The sequence below is a fragment of the Salvelinus fontinalis genome, chromosome 10 (genome assembly GCF_029448725.1).
Source record: "Salvelinus fontinalis isolate EN_2023a chromosome 10, ASM2944872v1, whole genome shotgun sequence".
Lineage (NCBI taxonomy): Eukaryota > Metazoa > Chordata > Actinopteri > Salmoniformes > Salmonidae > Salvelinus > Salvelinus fontinalis.
In genome coordinates, this window is record NC_074674.1 from 45,245,439 (window position 1) to 45,265,416 (window position 19,978).

Here is a 19,978-nt window from a genome sequence, read left to right on the forward strand (position 1 = left end):
TGGTGTACAGCAATCTTTAAGTCATACCATAGATTCTCAATTGGATTGAGGTCTGGGCTTTGACTAGGCCATTCCAAGACATTTAAATGTTTCCCCTTAAACCCCTCGAATGTCGCTTTAGCAGTATGCTTAGGGTCATTGTCCTGCTGGAAGTTGAATCTCTGTCCCAGTCTCAAATCTCTTGAAGACTAGAACAGGTTTCCCTCAAGAATTTCCCTGTACTTAGCTCCATCCATCATTCCTTCACATCTGACCAGTTTCCCAGTCCCTGCCGATGAAAAACATCCCCACAGCATGATGCTGCCACCACCATGCTTCACTGTGGGGATGGTGTTCTCGGGGTGATGAGAGGTGTTGGGGTTTGCGCCAGACATAGCGGTTTCGTTGATGGCCAAAAAGCAACATTTTTGTCTCATCTAACCAGAGTACCTTCTTCCATATGGTTTTTTATGGCCATTCTTCTGTAAAGCCCAGCTCTGTGGGGTGTACGTCTTAAAGTGATACTATGGACAGATACTCCAATCTCCGCTGTGGAGCTTTGAAGCTCCTTCAGGGTTCTCTTTGGTCTCTGATTAATTCCCTCCTTGCCTGGTCTGTGAGTTTTAGTGGGCGGCCCTCTCTTGGCAGGTTTGTTGTGGTCTCCCGGGTGGTGCAGTGGTCTAGGGCACTGCATCGCAGTGCTAGCTGCGCCACCAGAGTCTCTGGGTTCGCGCCCAGGCTCTGTTGCAGCCGGCCGCAACCGGGAGGTCCGTGGGGCGACGCACAATTGGCATAGCATTGTCCGGGTTAGGGAGGGTTTGGCCGGTAGGGATATCCTTGTCTCAGTATGTAAAATGTATGCACTCTACTGTAAGTCGCTCTGGATAAGAGCGTCTGCTAAATGACTAAAATGTAAAAAAAAAAAAATGTGGTGCCATATTCTTTCCATTTTTTATAATGGATTTAATGGTGCTCCGTGGGATGTTCAAAGTTCCAGATATTTTTTATATAACCCAACCCTGATCTGTACTTCTCCACAACTTTGTCCCTGACCTGTTTGGAAATCTCGGTCTTCATGGTGCCGCTTGCTTGGTGGTGCCCCTTGCTTAGTGGTGTTGCAGACTCTGGGGCCTTTCAGAACAGGTGTATATATACTGAGATCATGTGACAGATCATGTGACAATTGATGGTATAGTATAGTATGGTATGGTTTGGTTTGGTATGGTATACGGTTTGGTATGGTATAGTATGGTTTAGTATAGCATAGTATGGCATGGTTTGTTATGGTTTAGTATGACATGGTATGGTTTAGTATAGTATAGTATAGCATGGTATGGCATGGTGTAGTATGGTTTAGTACAGTATAGTATGGCACGTTGTGGCATGCTACAGTATGGTTTAGTATAGTATAGTATGGCATTGTTTGTTATGGTTTAGTATGGTGTGGTATAGTAAAGTATGGTATGGCATGGTATGGTTTAGTATGGTATAGTATGGTCTGGTTTAGTATGGCATGGTATGGTATGGTATGGTTGAGTATGGTATAGTATAGTATGGTATGGTGTACTATAATGTGGTATGGTTAGGTAGCCTAGCAGTTAGAGTGTTAGGCCAGTAACCAAAAGTTTGACCAGGTAAAAATCTGTCGTCCTCCGCAAAGCAGTTAACCCACTGTTCTCTGGGTGCCGTGGATGTTGATTTAAGGCATCCCCCCCCGCACCTCTCTGATTCAGAGGGGTTAAATGCAGAAGACACATTTCAGTTGAAGGCATTCAGTTGTACAACTGACTAGGTATCCCCGTGTAGTATACATTAGTAAGGTATAGTATAGTATGGTACTCACAGTCTCTGCAGGTGTGTGTATTTGGAGAAGATGTTGTCCGACAGTCTCTGTATCTCATTACTCTTCAGAGACCTGCAACGGGAACACTGCACCGTTACTATGGTTACACGGGGGGGGGGACACACACGCGGCACGCACGGATGCGTGCACCCATACACAGACACACACACATCCGGTCCACACATAATGCTACTTGAAAATCCATTCCATCAGCCATCTATTCTGTGAGATGAATGTGATATATTATATAATTAGAGCTGAGATTGAACAGCAGATGAGCTCTTGTTTTTTTCTCAAAATGATTGATATCCCTAAAGATTCTTATACATTTAAATATAGTAGTCAAAAGTTTAGTATTTGGTTCCATATTCCAAGCCCTTTACAAATAGCAGGGGAGCATGTCTTGGGGGTATGATCTTTGACCCTATGTAACATTTTCTCACTCGTCATTATTCATGATTCATTCATGATTATCCGTAATCACGGTAGCATCCACGTTAGTGTTTCTGCTGCAGTCATTTAGCTGTGGCGCTGCGCAACGGCAAAATCATTGCCGCCACACCAAAAAAACATGGAACATGCAAAACTTTTGTATAAAACCCCTCAAAATGAAATATCACACTTATGTAAGTATTCAGACCCTATACTCAGTACTTTGTTGAAGCACCTTTGGCAGCGATTACAGCGTCAAGTCTTCTTGGGTATGAAGCTACAAGCTTGGCACACCTGTATTTGTGGAGTTTCTCCCATTCTTCTCTGCAGATCGTCTCAAGCTCTGTCAGGTTGGATGGGGAGCGTTGCTGCACAGCTATTTTCAGGTCTCTCCAGAGATGTTTGATTGGGTTCAAGTCCAGGCTCTGGCTGGGCCTCTCAAGGACATTCAGAGACTTGTCCCAAAGCCACTCCTGCGTTGTCTTGGCTGTATGCTAAGGGTCGTTGTCCTGTTGGAAAGTGAATCCTCACCCCAGTCTGAGATCCTGAGCATTCTGGAGAAGGTTTTCATCAAGGATCTCTCTGTACTTTGCTCCGCTCAACTTTCCGTCGATCCTGGCTAGTCTCCCAGTCTCTGCCACTGAAAAACATCCCCACAGTATGATGCTGCCAACACCATGCTTCATCATAGTGATGGTGCCAGGTTTCCTCCAGACGTGACGCTTGGCATTCAGGCCAAAGTGTTCAATCTTGGTTTCATCAGACTAGAGAATCTTGTTTCTCATGGTCTGAGTCCTTAAGGTGCCTTTTGGAAAACTCCAAGCAGGCTGTCATGTGCCTTTTACTGAGGTGTGGCTTCTGTCTGGCCACTCTCCATAAAGGCCAAATTGGTGGAGTGCTGCAAAGATGGTTATCCTTCTGGAAGGTTCTCCCATCTCCACAGAGGAACTCTGGAGCTCTGTCAGAGTGACCATCGGGTTCTTGGTCACCTCCTTGACCAAGGCCCTTCTCCGCCGATTGCTCAGTTTGGCTGGGCGGCCAGCTCTAGGAAGAGACTTGGTGGTTCCAAACTTCTTCCATTTAAGAATGGAGGCCATTGTGTTCTTGGGGACCTTCAATGCTGCAGACATTTTTTTGGTGCCCTTCCCTAGATCTGTGCCTCAACAAAATCCTGTCTCGGAGCTCTACAGACAATTCCTTCGACCTCATGGCTTGGTTTTTGCATGTACTGTCAACTGTGGGACCTTATATAGACACATTTTTTACCTTTCCAAATCATGTCCAATCAATTGAATTTACCACAGGTGGACTCCAATCTGTAAGGATCGACGCTGGTAGACGAGAAGCAAATACAAGGAGTGAACATTTAATTAGCAATAGACATGGAACAGGACAGGACAGCGTCTGGACATGAACACATAACAACATGAATGCAGATACAGGGAACAAATGGGGGAATAGACAGTTGTAGACGGGGCAATCAACTAAGGGAAGGAGTCCAGGTGAGTCCAATGAGCGCTGCTGCGAGTAATGATGGTGACAGGTGTGCGTAATGAAGGGCAGCATGACGCCCTCGTGCGCCAGAGACGGAGAGCGGGAGCAGGCGTGACAGTACCCCCTAGGGGCGCCACCTGGCATCCCACCTGGGTGAGCCTGACGGGCCGGCCGAGGCATGGGCGCTGGACAAGCCGGATGGGGGCGTAGAAACCCAACGAGCTGGCAGCAGCGTGGGAGCCTGCGAGCCACCTGAGGTGTGAAAGCCTGACGATCCAGCAGCAGCGTGGGAGCCTGCGAGCCACCTGAGGTGTGAAATCCTGACGATCCAGCAGCAGCGTGGGAGCCTGCGAGCCACCTGAGGTGTGAAAGCCTGACGATCCAGCAGCAGCGTGGGAGCCTGCGAGCCACCTGAGGTGTGAAAGCCTGACGATCCAGCAGCAGCGTGGGAGCCTGCGAGCCACCTGAGGTGTGAAAGCCTGACGATCCAGCAGCAGCGTGGGAGCCTGCGAGCCACCTGAGGTGTGAAAGCCTGACGATCCAGCTGAGGCGTGGGAGGTTGGCGAGCCGGCTAAGGCGTGGGAGCCCGATGAACCGGCTGAGGCATGACGTGGGATGAGCGCCTGATGAGCCGGCTGAGGCGTAGGAGCCCGACGAGCAGGCTGAGGCATGGTGTGGGATGGGAGCCTGCCGACCCAATTGGGGCAAGAAGACCTCTCAAGCCAGCTAAGGCATGGAAGCCCGACGAGCCAGCTAAGGCACCCCCGGTTCCATCAGTGATGGCATCTGGAACCGACGTCACCAGCCAAAAAACAAAAACCTCCCGGATGCTTCGTATAGTGGTGTGAGCATTCTGTAAGGATCGACGCTGGTAGACGAGAAGCAAGTACAGGGAGTGAACGTTTAATTAGCAACAGACATGGAACAGGACAAGACAGCGTCTGGACATGAACACATAACAGGGGAGGAGACAGTTATAGAAGGGGCAATCAACAAAGGGAAGGCGTCCAGGTGAGTCCAATGAGCGCTGCTGCGCGTAATGATGGTGACAGGTGTGCAGCCTAGCCGCCCTCGAGCGCCAGAGAGGGAGAGCGGGAGCAGGTGTGACACCAATCAAGTTGTAGAAAGATCTCAAGGATGATCAATGGAAACAGGATGCACCTGAGCTCAATTTCGTGTCTCATAGCAAAGCGTCTGAATACTTACGTAAATACGGTATTATTTCTGTTTTTTATTTTTAATATAATTTGCATTGTATTTTTATGTGTGTATTTGTTTCGTGTTACCTTAGAGTAACAATAAACATACAAATATGTATTTTATGTGTATTTATTTTATTTTACATTAGAGTAATGGTCTGTGAATGTCTGAGATTTTAGTGTCTGTCACCACTTGTAATTTCACAGGAAATAAACTACTGCCGTTACACCCTCATCTCATCTGAAGAGGGGAATCTAGTCAAGTGAATTATTTGAATTTACCTGATTGATTCACTGTGTGTGTGTGTGTGTGTGTGTGTGTGTGTGTGTGTGTGTGTGTGTGTGTGTGTGTGTGTGTGTGTGTGTGTGTGTGTGTGTGTGTGTGTGTGTGTGTGTGTGTGTGTGTGTGTGTGTGTGTGAACAAACCAACCACATCTCTACTCTAGGTCTGTAATGAAACCTCGCTAACACAGACCCACATATAAACACAAGCACACGACACATGGTTGCAAAAGCACACACAACCACACACACACACACACACACACACACACACACACACACACACACACACACACACACACACACACACACACACACACACACACACACACACACACACACACACAGACTGCAAACACACATATCGAGAGAGGTACTTACAGCCAGGTGACATTGGTGGAGACTTGAGGAACGTCATGTAGGTTGACTTCCACACACTCTAGCTCTGTCTTGATACAGTCACAATGCTCTGGGTACTGCTGCAAGACTACACAACAACACACAAGTAATACGCACCTACACACAGATACAATAATACTGCAGATCTACACCAACACACACACACACACACAAACACTAACACAAACACACACTTACAGCAGACTTCTGGTAACGGTAGGACCTGTGGTTCGACCTTCCTGATGGTTCGATCAAAGATGTCCGCCCATCCACTGTTGTCTCCTACAGACACAAAAACATCAGTTATGTATAGTAGGAGCTATTACAGCATATAACACCTAGCTAGCATGGCACATTGACGCTTCCAACACACCCTGACAGCGTCATTGCATTTTGATACACCACAATTACATTCATTTCCAATGAAAACGCTGTGTTTGTCCTTGCAGCATTGCGTTGTAGAGGCAGTTGAAGTGCGTTCTGTGTGGTGCCATACGTTGGGTTTATCGAACGTACGCGTCAAACTGTATGTGTAGACGGCTTGAACGGTAGCAGAAGGTGAATGTTGGACTTTTGTTGCACACATATCCAGATGATGCTGCGTACTTCAGGCCCTTAACCTGTTAAACTTTTCTGAAGGACACATGATATTGTATACTACCCTCATAAAATACATTTCTGTTTCAAAATGATAAGTCCAACAAACACATGCTAAGTACTGTTAGGAAAGTAAGAACTGTAGGATTCAGATAACGGTGTTGAAATGTCAGTGTAATTGCTGAATTGACATGGAATTGACCCCAAACCTGTCTACAACTCACATTTCTAGCTGAAAATATTTGGACACAAAGTTTGGACACACCTACTCATTCAAGGGTTTTTCTTTATTTTTTACTATTTTCTAGGTTGTTGAATAATAGTGAAGATATCAAAACTATGAAATAACACATATGGAATCATGTAGTAACCAAAAAAGTGTTAAACAAATCAAAATATAATCTATATTTTAGATTCTTCAAAGTAGCCACCCATTGCCTTGATGACAGCTTTGCACACGCTTGGCCTTCTCTCAACCAGCTTCATGAGGAATACTTTTCCAACAGTTTTGAAGGAGTTCCCACATATGCTGAGCACTTGTTGGCTGCCTTTCCTTCACTCTGCGGTCCTACTCATCCCAAACCATCTCAATTGGGTTGAGGTCGGGTGATTGTGGAGGTCAGGTCATCTGATGTAGCACTGATGTAGCACATCACTGTCCCTAGTCAAATAGCCCTTAGGCCCTGAGGTGTGTTTTGGTCAATGTCCTGTTGAAAAACAAATGATAGCCCACTAAGCACAAACCAGATGGGATGGCGTATTGCGTCAGAATGCTTTGGTAGCCATGCTGGTTAAGTGTGCCTTGAATTCTAAATAAATCACAGACAGTGTCACCAGCAGAGCACCCCCACACCATCACACCTCCTCCTCCATGCTTCACGGTGGTAACCACACATGTGGAGATCATCTGTTCACCTACTCTGCGTCTCACAAAGACAAGGCGGTTGGAACCAAAAATATCCAATTTTATTTAATCAGACCAAAGGACATATTTCCACCGGTCTAATGTCAATTGCTCATGTTTCTTGGCCCAAGCAAGTCTCTTCTTATTATTGGTGTCCTTTAGTAGTGGTTTCTTTGCAGCAATTTGACCACGAAGGCCTGATTCACGCAGTCTCCTCTGAACAGTTGATGTTGAGATGTGTCTGTTACTTGAACTCTGTGAGTTATTTATTTGGGCTGCAACCTTAGGTGCAGTTAACTCTAATGAACTTATCCTCTGCAGCAGAGGTAACTCTGGGTCTTCCTTTCCCGTGGTCTTCCTTTCCTGTGGCGTTCCTCATCAGAGCCAGTTTCATCATAGCGCTTGATGGTTTTTGTTCTTGACATTTTCCAGATTGACTGACCTTCACGTCTTATTGTACCGATGGACTGTTGTGTCTCTTTGCTTATTTGACCTGTTCTTCCCACAATATCTTTGATTTTCACATTGCAAGGAGTTGGCCATTTTCTTAGACAGCGTCATAGGATGCTGATTCCCCAACATATACTGAAAGGCGAGGATTTTGTGTTTCTTCCTGTGGGGTCCTAATGGATTCACAATCTCAAATTCATCAGAATATAAAATAATCTGGAGAGCATTATCATATTTAGAAAATATTGGATGCTTTTTCAATGTTTCTACATCTTGGAAATCTGATTGGACTCCCTCCACAAACCTATGGCTTTAAATACTCATGTCTTAGTCTTCATGGTTTCAGGAATTGGAACATATTGAAAGGTGATCTGTTTATCAGTACAATTGCATTTGAATTTGCATTCAATTGGTTCAACAAATGGAAAATAGGCCTCATAATATTTGTCATTTTTCCTCTGAGTGGACAGTGCTGACAATCCATGCAGAACAAAACTTTGTTTTGTTGTCCTATATACAATATCTGAGCTGCGGTTGAATTATCCAGTCTGTGTGATTCACACATCATTTCAACCCAATTGTCATACTTGAGTAAAAGTAAAGATACCTTAATAGAAAATGACTCAAGTAAAAGTGAAAGTCACCCAGTAAAATACTACTTGAGTAAAAGTGTAAAAGTATTTGGTTAAAATGTACTTAAGTATCATAAGTAAAAGTATTAAATAATGTAATATTACTTACATTAAGCAAACCAGGCAGCAGGTAGGTAGCCTTGTGGTTAGAGTGCTGGGCCAGCAACCTTTTGGTTTTCTGTCATTCTGCCCCTGAGCAAGGCAGTTAACCCACTGTTCTCTACGTATGTGCTGTGGATGTTGATTATGGCCCCCTGCACCTCTCTGATTCAGAGGGGTTGGTTTAAATGTGGAAGATGTATTCAGTTGTACAAGTGACTAGGTGTCCCTCAGATGACATTTTTTATTTATTTACAGATAGCCAGGTGCACAGTTCAACACTCAGACATAATTTACATTTGTGATTCGTGAGTCTGCCAGATCAGAGGCAGTAGGGATGACCAGGGATGTTCTCTTGATAAGTGCGTGAATTAGACAATTTTCCTGTCCTGCTAAGCATTTTAAATGTAACGAGTACTTTTGGGTGTCAAGGAAAATGTAAGGAGTAAAAAAGTGCATTATTTTCTTTAGGAATGTTGTGGAGTAAAAGTAAAGTTGTGAAAAATATAAATAGTAAATTAAAGTACAGATACCCCCAAAAACGACTTAAGTAGTAAGTTCAAGTGTTTTTATTTAAGTGCTTTACACCACTGCTTTAATGAGGGTTATTAGAGGCGTCAATAATAGAGGTATACTTTTCAATAATGCTTTCTTTGTATTGTGCTTGAAGCATATTGTCCTTTTGTAGATTCAATGTGACTGCAAAGGTTCTTGTAACATCTTACTGAGTAACATGTCTACTGTTGTGACATTATACCAAATCATTATTTTTGTGTTTTGATGCTGTTTTATACATGCACTGATACCCCCAAAACGTTTTTTTCACAACACTTTCTTTAAAAAACACCAACATTTAGATTGAATAACCATTTTGGGTGTTTCAGAGTATTTCTATTCTTTTTGTTTTTTTAAACCTTTCTGTGTATCAGAACATTTACATTGGGTTTCCATTCAAAACACCCTCCAAACACCAGCTCTTAGCTTAGGTGCATAACTTGTCCTGGTTTCACAACACAATCACGGTGTTCTGAGCTTTTATATGTTTACAGTCCAGCTGTAATCGCTGCCAAAGGTGCTTCTACAAAGTATTGACTCAGGGGTGTGAATACTTATGTAAATGAGATACTTCTGTACTTCTGTAATTCATTTTCACAACAACAACAACAAATCATAAATATTTCATTATGGAGTATTGTTTGTAGATGGGTGAGAAAATAATTAAATTGATTCCATTTTGAATTTAGGCTGTAACACAGCAACATTTGGAATAAGTCAAGGGATAAGAATAGTTTCTGGTGACTTCTGGGTCTCAGGAAGCAGTAGTCATACAATACTCTCTCACCACAGTTGTCCTCGTCGGCTCCGTTGGGACAGTCTCTATGTCCATTACACTGCAGAGCCTGGTGTAGACACACTGTCACATTACCACAGGGAAACTGGCCTAGAGGACAACTGCTCTCTACTGCCACCCTGCTGGACACCATTGCTGCAGCTGGAGGGAGGAGATAGGGAGAAGAGGGGAAGGAGGGGGAGAGAGAGAGTGAGAGTGAGAGGCACATTTTTTAGCACATTTAAAGAAATGAATAGACAAAAAAACAAACAAAATAAAGAAAGAAAGCTACTTTCACCCCAACAAACCATTTCTGGCGCACTAACCACTAACTCCTTATTACAGTATCCATAGTCCTTTGTCCATTTCCCATTCAACAACAGTGCTATAAATGACCTATTGCAAAAAACAGCTGAAGGTGTAATCAAATAATAATAATGAAAACCTCTAGAGTGGCGTTGTACTCTCAGCTCCCAACCTCCCCACTCTCAACCGGGCTCTGGCTTCAGAAGCCTTGTTAAGACCAAGGCTTCATTTGTAAATCGGGAGGTGCCAGAACAAAAAGTGAGCCGGAGAAGTTGGGGGCTCTGAGGCACCGGAGAAGTGGGGGGCTCTGAGGTACCGGAGAAGTGGGGGGCTCTGAGGCCCCGAAGAAGTGGGGGGCTCTGAGGTACTGGAGAAGTGGGGGGCTCTGAGGTACCGGAGAGGTGGGGTCTCTGAGCTACCGGAGAAGTGGGGGCTCTGAGGTACCGGAGAAGTGGGGGGCTCTGAGGTACCGGAGAAGTGGGGGGCTCTGAGGTACCGGAGAGGTGGGGGGCTCTGAGGTACCGGAGAGGTGGGGGCTCTGAGGTACCGGAGAGGTGGGGGCTCTGAGGTACCGGAGAAGTGGGGGCTCTGAGGCACCGGAGAAGTGGGGGGCTCTGAGGTACCGCAGAAGTGGGGGGCTCTGAGGTACCGCAGAAGTGGGGGGCTCTGAGGTACTGGAGAAGTGGGGGGCTCTGAGGCACCGGAGAAGTGGGGGGCTCTGAGGCACCGGAGAAGTGGGGGGCTCTGAGGCACCGGAGAAGTGGGGGGCTCTGAGGCACCGGAGAGGTGGGGGCTCTGAGGTACCGGAGAAGTGGGGGATCTGAGGTACCGGAGAAGTGGGGGCTCTGAGGTACCGGAGAGGTGGGGGCTCTGAGGTACCGGAGAGGTGGGGGCTCTGAGGTACCGGAGAAGTGGGGGCTCTGAGGTACCGGAGAGGTGGGGGATCTGAGGTACCGTAGAAGTGGGGGCTCTGAGGTACCGGAGAAGTGGGGGGCTCTGAGGTACCGGAGAAGTGGGGGCTCTGAGGTACCGGAGAGGTGGGGGCTCTGTTGTACCGAGAAGTGGGGGCTCTGTTGTACCGGACAAGTGGGGGCTCTGAGGTACCGGAACGCATGAAAATAAATCAACTTTATAATAAAGGGAAACTGGCCCAGAGGAAACTAGCCCTAAGGAAACTGGCCCAGAGGAAACTAGCCCAGAGGAAACTGGCCCAGAGGAAACTGGCCCAGAGGAAACTGGCACAGAGGAAACTGGCCCAGAGGAAACTGGCCCAGAGGAAACTAGCCCAGAGGAAACTGGCCCAGAGGAAACTGGCCCAGAGGAAACTGGCCCAGAGGAAACTGGCCCAGAGGAAACTAGCCCAGAGGAAACTAGCCCAGAGGAAACTGGCCCAGAGGAAACTAGCCCTAAGGAAACTGGCCCAGAGGAAACTGGCCCAGAGGAAACTGGCCCAGAGGAAACTAGCCCAGAGGAAACTAGCCCAGAGGAAACTAGCCCAGAGGAAACTGGCCCAGAGGAAACTAGCGCAGAGGAAACTAGCCCTGAGGACCAAGCTTTATCAGAGTCTATGCACACTGGCATAGAGCAGTAAGAGTAGAAGCACTTGCAGAAGTTTCACAAATGGGGGAACATTTTCTGTAGTCATGGGTTCGGGAAAAAAAGTGTCTTCTATAAACGTATTTCATGCAATTCTACATAAATGTAGATGATTGGAGATTTTAGAAGAATATTTTTTAATACCTCAAAAATGATCGAAGTGACAGGCTAGTGCTACTTTGACACGGACAAACGGAGAATCTGAGATCAATAAACACGGCCTTGTCTTGAATCCATCCATAGCCCAGACCTGCCCGTACTCTATTGTACACATCATGTACAATATGAGGAGGAAATTATAGTCCTAAAAAATATTTTCAGTTTCACTCACCCAAAAATGCTCAGCTCACTCACCTGCAATGGCCCGATGCGCTTGTGCCAAACGCTTCACATTTGTAAAACAATGCAATAGTTATATTTTGAAGGTTGATAACTTGGTATCCGACAGACATATTAGTATTCTCTTTTCAGCAGGATCCATTTGTTTTACAACCTGTGTATTCCCGCGATTGTATTTAAAATATCGAGAAACTATCGATCGTCTGTGGCTAAATTATAGGCATACTCCTGGCATAGTATTCTGAATTATTTCATTTATTTCTGAACAGACGAGAACATGAATAACAGGAATTAATTCATAGAATATCAGGCACTTTTTCACGTTCCGTATTTTAAGGGGCAGCCAGGAGAATTACACAGGACTCAACTTGAATGAACTTTTAATGTAATTTTTACGTTGCAAAAAGTGAAAATAATTATTCATGCCATGAGAGGTACAGGATCCTGGTAAATGGGTTCCTGAACATAACCGTCCAAAACTGAGGGTGGCAGGATCCTGTTCTGGCAGGATTGGTTAAGAAGAGGAGATTTTGGATGTATAACACACACACACACACACACCTCTCCCTCCTCATATCCCCGGTCAGCAGAACAGTGTGATCCTGCCACTCTACTGACTAAAGAGGGAGGGAGGGAGTGTAACGGTGTTCGTCTGGGGAAGAAGGAGTAGACCAAAGCGCAGCGTGGCACGTGTTCATGATGTTTATTATAACCTGAACACTGAAACAAAAAAACTAAAAAATGGAACAAAACTAAACATTCCTGTCTGGTGCAGACACAAAGACAGAAAACAACTACCCACAAAACCAACATGGAAAATGGCAACCTAAATAGGCTCCCCAATCAGAGACAACGAGAAACAGCTGTCTCTGATTGGGAACCAACTCAGGCCACCATAAACCTAATTACCTCTAGAGTCTAGACCATACAAAATCCCCATAGATTAACAAAAACCCTAGACAATACAAAAACTAAACAAACCACCCTTGTCACACCCTGACCTAACCAAAAAATAAAGAAAACAAATATAACTAAAGTCAGGGCGTGACAGGGCGTGATGGGTGCAATTGAGATAATCTGTGTGGGTGATTTTAGCATATTATGATGGTTTAGCGAAAAAATATCCTAATGTTAGTACTCTGGCCTGTTTTCATTGCAATAGGCACAAAGAGGCTTTCTTAAGGTCAAACGTCTTTCTCATCTAGGGCATCATAGCTATATTATTCCGATAAAGGTATTCAACTGCACTCTCATCCCAGCCAGGTCGCTCTAGATCCACCTCGAAATCCCACATCTGTCCAGGTACCCAGGATGTCAGGAAATCCTTTCAAAACCGGACTGTTATGCTGATGAAGGAGGACCCAAAAGCGACGTAATAGAAACAGAGTCTTTATTCCAGTCTTAACCTGTTGGGGATGGGGGCGCTGTTTAGACTATTTATGCTAATTTGGCTAATTTTTTAAACGGCTTCCCACAAAATCCTTGATCGTACAATATGCATATTATTATTATTATTGGATAGAAAACAGTCTATAGTTTCTATAGGAGTTGAAATTTTGTCTCTAAGTGGAACAGAGCCCATTCTACAGCAATTTCCCTGACATGGAGTCAGATTTGAGAAATGTTGGCCACTCTTCTGAAGTCAGTTAAAAGGGCACTGTCGTTGCTATGACTATACGGACACTTCTTACGTCTTCCCCTGGATGCCTTTACGTGATGACGATTCCAACGGGGTCGATTGCGCGTTCACAGGCCCTACAAATGAAAAAACCCTGAAGCTAGTCATTCTTTGGGAGCTGCGTCATGAGCCTAGAGGACACCGGCGCGCACCTGTTCCAAGCGTTAGTTTAGCCTGTTATATTTCTCCGGTCATCTTTTCACTCGTTATAGGAGTTAAAAACATCATAAGGTAGTTAATTTAAAGCGTTTTATAGCAATTTATATCCGTTTAGTGCGATTTTGGGACATTTATTTTTGCAACGATGTGAAAAGTTGGGCACGCTTTTCAGTTCATCCCGAACGCAGTTGACATTTCCACATGGCAAGAGGACAGCTTTCCACCAAAAGACGATTTCTCCCAAGAAAGGATCCTTTGCCCAAGATACTGATGGAAGAACAGCTCAAGGTAGGACATTTTTATTATGATAAATCGTGTTTCTGTCGAAACATTTTAGTGGCTTAGGACGCCATGTTTTTTGACGTAGCTTCGCTTGGCGCAAACTGTATTGAAAAGTAAGGATAAATTAAAAAATGTAATAACGCAATTGTATTAAGAATTAAATTGTCTATCAATCCCTGTCCACCCTATATTTTTTAGTCACGTTTATGAGTATTTATGTATAAGAGTAGATCACTGTCTAAGTGGCGCAAGGACTTTTTCTTTACCAGCTTGTCTACATTTCACATTGTCTAACCATGATTTTGGTGGCTAAATATAAACATTTTCGATCAAACTGTATATGCATGTTGTAATGTGATGTTACAGGAGTGTCATCGGAAGAATTCTGAGAAGGTTAGTGAAAAAATTAATATCTTTTGGCGATGTTGACTTTTATCGCTCACTTTGGCTAGAATCAATGCTGGGCTGCTAATTGCTATGTGCTAAGCTAATATAACGATTTATTGTGTTTTCGCTGTAAGACACTTAGAAAATCTGAAATATTGTCTGTATTCACAGGATCTGTGTCTTTCGATTCGTGTATGCTGTGTATTTTTACGAAATGTTTGATGATTAGTAGTTAGGTAAACACGTTGCTCATTGTAATTATTCTAGTCCATTTGTGATGGTGGGTGCAATTGTAAACTATGCCATCTACCTGAAATATGCACTTTTTTCTAACAAAACCTATCCCATAAATATGTTATCAGACTGTCATCTAATGAGTTTTTTTGTTGGTTAGGGGCTATAAATATCTTAGTTTAGCCGAATTGGTGATGGCTACTGGTGTTGGTGGACAAATAAAAGATGGTGGATTATGCTAATGTGTTTTTAGGTAATAGATGTACATCTTTACATATTGTGTCTTCCCTGTAAAACATTTTAAAAATCGGAAATGTTGACTGGATTCACAAGATCTGTGTCTTTCATTAGCTGTATTGGACTTTAATGTGTGAAAGTTAAATATTTAAAAAAAATATTTTTTTTGAATTTCGCGGCACTGGTTTTTCAGTGGGGGGGGGGGGGGGTGTGCCGCTAGCGCCACGCTGATCCTAGACAGGTTAACGCGAACTCTCTTCCACGAGCTCGGTGACGAAGATCTACCCGTCGTTCTATGCGGATGGCGAGTGCAATCAAAGAGTCCACGCTGGAAGGAACCTCCCGGGAGAGAATCTCATCCTTAACCTCAGCGTGGAGTCCCTCCAGAAAACGGGCGAGCAACGCCGGCTCGTTCCAGTCACTGGATGCAGCAAGAGTACGAAACTCTATAGAGTAATCCGTTATGGATCGATCACCTTGACATAGGGAAGCCAGACCCCTGGAAGCCTCCTTCCCAAAAACTGAACGATCAAAGACCCGTATCATCTCCTCCTTAAAGTTCTGATAAACGTTAGAACACTCAGCCCTTGCCTCCCAGATAGCTGTGCCCCACTCCCGAGCCCGCCCAGTAAGGAGTGATATGACGTACGCGATCCGAGCTCTCTCTCCAGAGTATGTGTTGGGCTGGAGAGAGAACACAATATCACACTGGGTGAGAAAGGAGCGACACTCAGTGGGCTGCCCAGAGTAACATGGTGGATTATTAACCCTAGGTTCCGGAGACTCGGAAGACCAGGAAGTAGCTTGTGGTACGAGACAAAGACTCTGAAACTGTCCTGAGAGATCGGAAACCTGAGCGGCCAGGGTCTCCACGGCATGACGAGCAGCAGACAATTCCTGCTCGTGTCTGCCGAGCATTGCTCCCTGGAACTTGACGGTAGTGTTGAGAGAATCCATAGTCGCTGGGTCCATTCTTGGTCGGATTCTTCTGTTATGCTGATGAAGGAGGACCCAAAAGCGACGTAATAGAAACAGAGTCTTTATTCCAGTCTTAAACAATGATGTTCCTGGATAAATCAAAGGTAATCCAAAACAGGAAACTGAAAACCTCTTGTCAGTAGAGAGGAACGACTGGAGACGCGACCCCAGACTGCAGGTCGCTTCAGGAAGGCACAGACCGTAGCTGACATAGACACCTGCTCACACGCAGCATCATACAAATGCAAAAACACAACAGGGCGGAACAAGGACACAGAGCAGCTAACCTCCAACAAGAATCCGACAAAGACAGAAGCAGAAAACAGAGGGAGAAATAGGGACTCAAATCAGAGGGCAAAATAGGGGACAGGTGTGAAAGAGTAAATAAGGTCGTTAGGAGAATGAGAACCAGCTGGGAGCAAGAACGGAACGATAGAGAGAGAGAGCGGGAGAGGGAAAAAGGGAGGAGGAGAGAGAGGAATAGAAAGAGGGAAAGAACCTAATAAGACCAGCAGAGGGAAGCACAGGGACAAGACATGAAGATCAAAGACAAAACATGACACGGACACTAGGAGCAACCGTTAGCGCTATTACTATACAAGTAAGCTTAGGTTTTGAAAGGGCGTTGTGGACGGGGTTGGTGGATGGACGTAAATCGCAAGCTCCGGCTACAGGTGCTGCTTGTTCAATTTCAGTGATAGGTACTCGTTTTTTTTGTTTTGTTTATTTGCTATCTCAAACCTTGACCCTTAATTTAACCATTCGGAATCAATGCCTAAACGTAATGTTTTAACCCTATCCCAAACCTTAACTGTTAAAATGTAACCATTCGGAATGAATGCCTAATCCAGCCGCAAGACACCCGTGACCGCAACAGAGCAACCCAGGGTGAAATTTGACGGTTGGAGAGACGTGGACAAACATAGGAATCTGAATCATAAGCTCTTGTTGCTCAGCCTGTGATCACGTCCTTTAGAAATCTCTCTCTCTCTCTCTCTCTCTCTCTCTCTCTCTCTCTCTCTCTCTCTCTCTCTCTCTCTCTCTCTCTCTCTCTCTCTCTCTCTCTCTCTCTCTCTCTCTCTCTCTCTCTCTCTCTCTCTCTCTCTCTCTCTCTCTCTCTCTCTCTCTCTCTCTCTCTCTCTCTCTCTCTCTCTCTCTCTCTCTCTCTCTCTCTCTCTCTCTCTCTCTCTCTCTCTCTCTCTCTCTCTCTCTCTCTCTCTCTCTCTCTCTCTCTCTCTCTCTCTCTCTCTCTCTCTCTCTCTCTCTCTCTCTCTCTCTCTCTCTCTCTCTCTCTCTCTCTCTCTCTCTCTCTCTCTCTCTAATGTGTGAGTTTTTTTTACATTGGATAAAAGTACAGACTCAGAGCTACAACATGGTATATCATAAACTGCAGTTAAGACACTTCTAACCCCACTTTTGAGAAAATGGTTCTCAAATGTTTTTGCGAACCTACTGGAGAGCTCTTCTTTGTCTACACCCATTCAGCATCGTCCACACCCTCTTAAACCTCAGCCCCACCCATCTCTTTAAGGAAACCGTGGCACCCAAAAAACGCCATAAAAAATTCAGACTACGGTTTGCAACTGCACATGGGGACAAAGATCGTACTTTTTGGAGAAATTACCTCTGGTCTGATGAAACAAAAATAGAACTGTTTGGCCATAATGACCATCGTTATGTTTGGAGGAAAGTAGGGGAGGCTTGCAATTCGAAGAACACCATCCCAACCGTGAAGCACAAGGGTGGCAGCATCATGTTGCGGGGGTGCTTTGCTGCAGGAGGGACTGGTGCACTTCACAAAGTCAATGGCATCATGAGGAATTTAAAATTAGGTGGATATATTGATGCAGCATCTAAAGACATCAGTCAGGAAGTTAAAGCTTGGTCACAAATGGGTCTTCCAAATGGACAATGACCCCAAGCATACTTCCAAAGTAATGGCAAAATGGCTTAAGGACAACAAAGTCAAGGTATTGGAGTGGCCATCACATAGCCCTGACCTCAACGACATAGACAATTTGTGGGCAGAACTGAAAAAGTGTGTGCGAGCAAGGAGGCCTACAAACCTGACTCAGTTACACCAGCTCTGTCTGTAAACTTCCGACTTCGACTGTATCTACATCACAGAAGACTGAACTATAAGGAAAACGTTTGACAAAGAAACACCGGATTTGAGAAAAACATTCCACCCATGAGGCCTCTAGAGGGTGATTTGGTCTGTTGACTGCAGGAAAAGGGTACGTACTATCCTCTCCTCATCTATCCATCCCTTTTATATCTCTCCTCTCCTCATCTATCCATCCCTTTTACTTCTCTTCTTCTCTCCTCATCTCTCCATACCTTTTATATCTCTCCATCTCGACATCCCTTTTATCTCTCTTCTTCTTTACTCTTGTCTCCATCTCTCCTTCTTTCCTAATGTTGCCATCTTTTAACCTCTCTCCTTCTCTCCTCATCTTTCCATCTCTCCATCCCATTAACCTCTCTCCTTCTCTCATCTCTCGGTCCCGTGTAGCTCAGTTGGTAGAGCATGGCGCTTGCAACGCCAGGGTTGTGGGTTTGATTCCCACGGGGGGCCAGTACAAAAACGTATGAATGTATGTACTTGTAAGTCTCTCTGGATAAGAGCGTCTGCTAAATGACCTAAATGTAAATGTAAATCTCTCCATCCCATTAACCTCTCTCCTTCTCTCATCTCTCCATCCCATGAACCCCTCTCCATTTCTCCATCCCATTCACCTCTCTCCCATTCACCTCTCTCCTCATCTCTCCATCCCATTCACATCTCTCCATCCCATGAACCCCTCTCCTCCTCTCCATTTCTCCATCCCATTCACCTCTCTCCTCCTCTCCATTTCTCCATCCCATTCACCTCTCTCCTCCTCTCCATTTCTCCATCCCATGAACCCCTCTCTATCTTTCCATCCCTTTAAACCCTCTCCTCTCCATCCCTTTAACCTATCTAAATGTATGTTTAAAGCCATTTTTACACAATCAGTTCTCCCTCTATCTCCTTCATCCTCTAATTCCTTCTTACTAGCTTCTGTCTTGTTCATCCCAAGCAGCAGAATCATTGATCAGAATTAACAAGGACAACTGAATAAGGACAACTGAACAAGGACAACTGAATAAGGACAACTGAATAAGGACAACTGAACAAGGACAACTGAACAAGGACAACTCTAATCTGTGTGTGTCCTCCCACAGTCTTCTCCTCCCACAGTCCTCTCCTCCCACAGTCTTCTCCTCCCACAGTCCTTTCCTCCCACAGTCCTCTCCTCCCACAGTCCTCTCCTCCCACAGTCCTCTCCTCCCACTCGGCCATCAGTAAATTCCTCTCAGTTCACCTTCTGAAAGGAGAGGATGGGAGAGAGCGAGAGGGAGGAGAAGAGAGGGAGAGGGAGGAGAAGAGCGGGAGGAGAAGAGAGGTAAAGGGAGGAGAAGAGAGGTAGAGGGAGGAGAAGAGAGGTAGAGGGAGGAGAAGAGGGAGAGGGAGGAGAAGAGAGGGAGAGGGAGGAGAAGAGAGGGAGAGGGAGGAGAAGAGAGGGAGGAGAAGAGGAAGAGGGAGGAGAAGAGGGAGAGGGAGGAGAAGAGAGGGAGAGGGAAGAGAAGAGCGGGAGGAGAAGAGAGGTAGAGGGAGGAGAAGAGGGAGAGGGAGGAGAAGAGGGAGAGGACAGAAATAGAGATCAAGACAAAATAAATAGAGAGGGAGAAAGAGAAAAAGTGTGGGATCATATTCAAACAAATCCTCAAATGTTCCCAGGGTTGTATACTCCTTACAAAGCACACACACACACACACACACACACACACACACACACACACACACACACACACACACACACACACACACACACACACACACACACACACACACACACACACACACACACACACACACACACACACACACACACACACACACACACACACACACACACACAGAGCAAAACCAACATACATTCATTGATAAATATTAATGACTTGGTTATCATCGTCCCAAATGGAACCATATCCCCCTATATAGTGCACTACTAGAGCCCTAGTCCACTATGGGTCATTTGGGACAAAGACAGTAAGAAGCCAGTTTAGTCAGTAGGTGTTCCCTTCAATGTCTTATTTTATTATGCCCCGGGGATGGC

The 19,978-nt window shown here is 45.1% G+C and overlaps 1 protein-coding gene across 4 annotated transcripts in view; it reads right to left on the reverse strand.

Moving 5' to 3' along the window:
• LOC129864192 (relaxin receptor 2-like) overlaps positions 1-19,978 on the reverse strand; it is a 191,378-nt gene that overhangs the window by 141,218 nt on the left and 30,182 nt on the right. For all 4 annotated transcript variants that reach the window (XM_055936887.1, XM_055936886.1, XM_055936885.1 and 1 more), the window contains exons 2-5: positions 9,653-9,802; positions 5,827-5,910; positions 5,611-5,716; positions 1,823-1,894 (exon numbers count right to left, since the gene is read on the reverse strand). In XM_055936887.1, the coding sequence (XP_055792862.1) occupies positions 1,823-1,894; positions 5,611-5,716; positions 5,827-5,910; positions 9,653-9,802 (412 nt within the window). The remainder of the gene's footprint in view (positions 1-1,822; positions 1,895-5,610; positions 5,717-5,826; positions 5,911-9,652; positions 9,803-19,978) is intronic.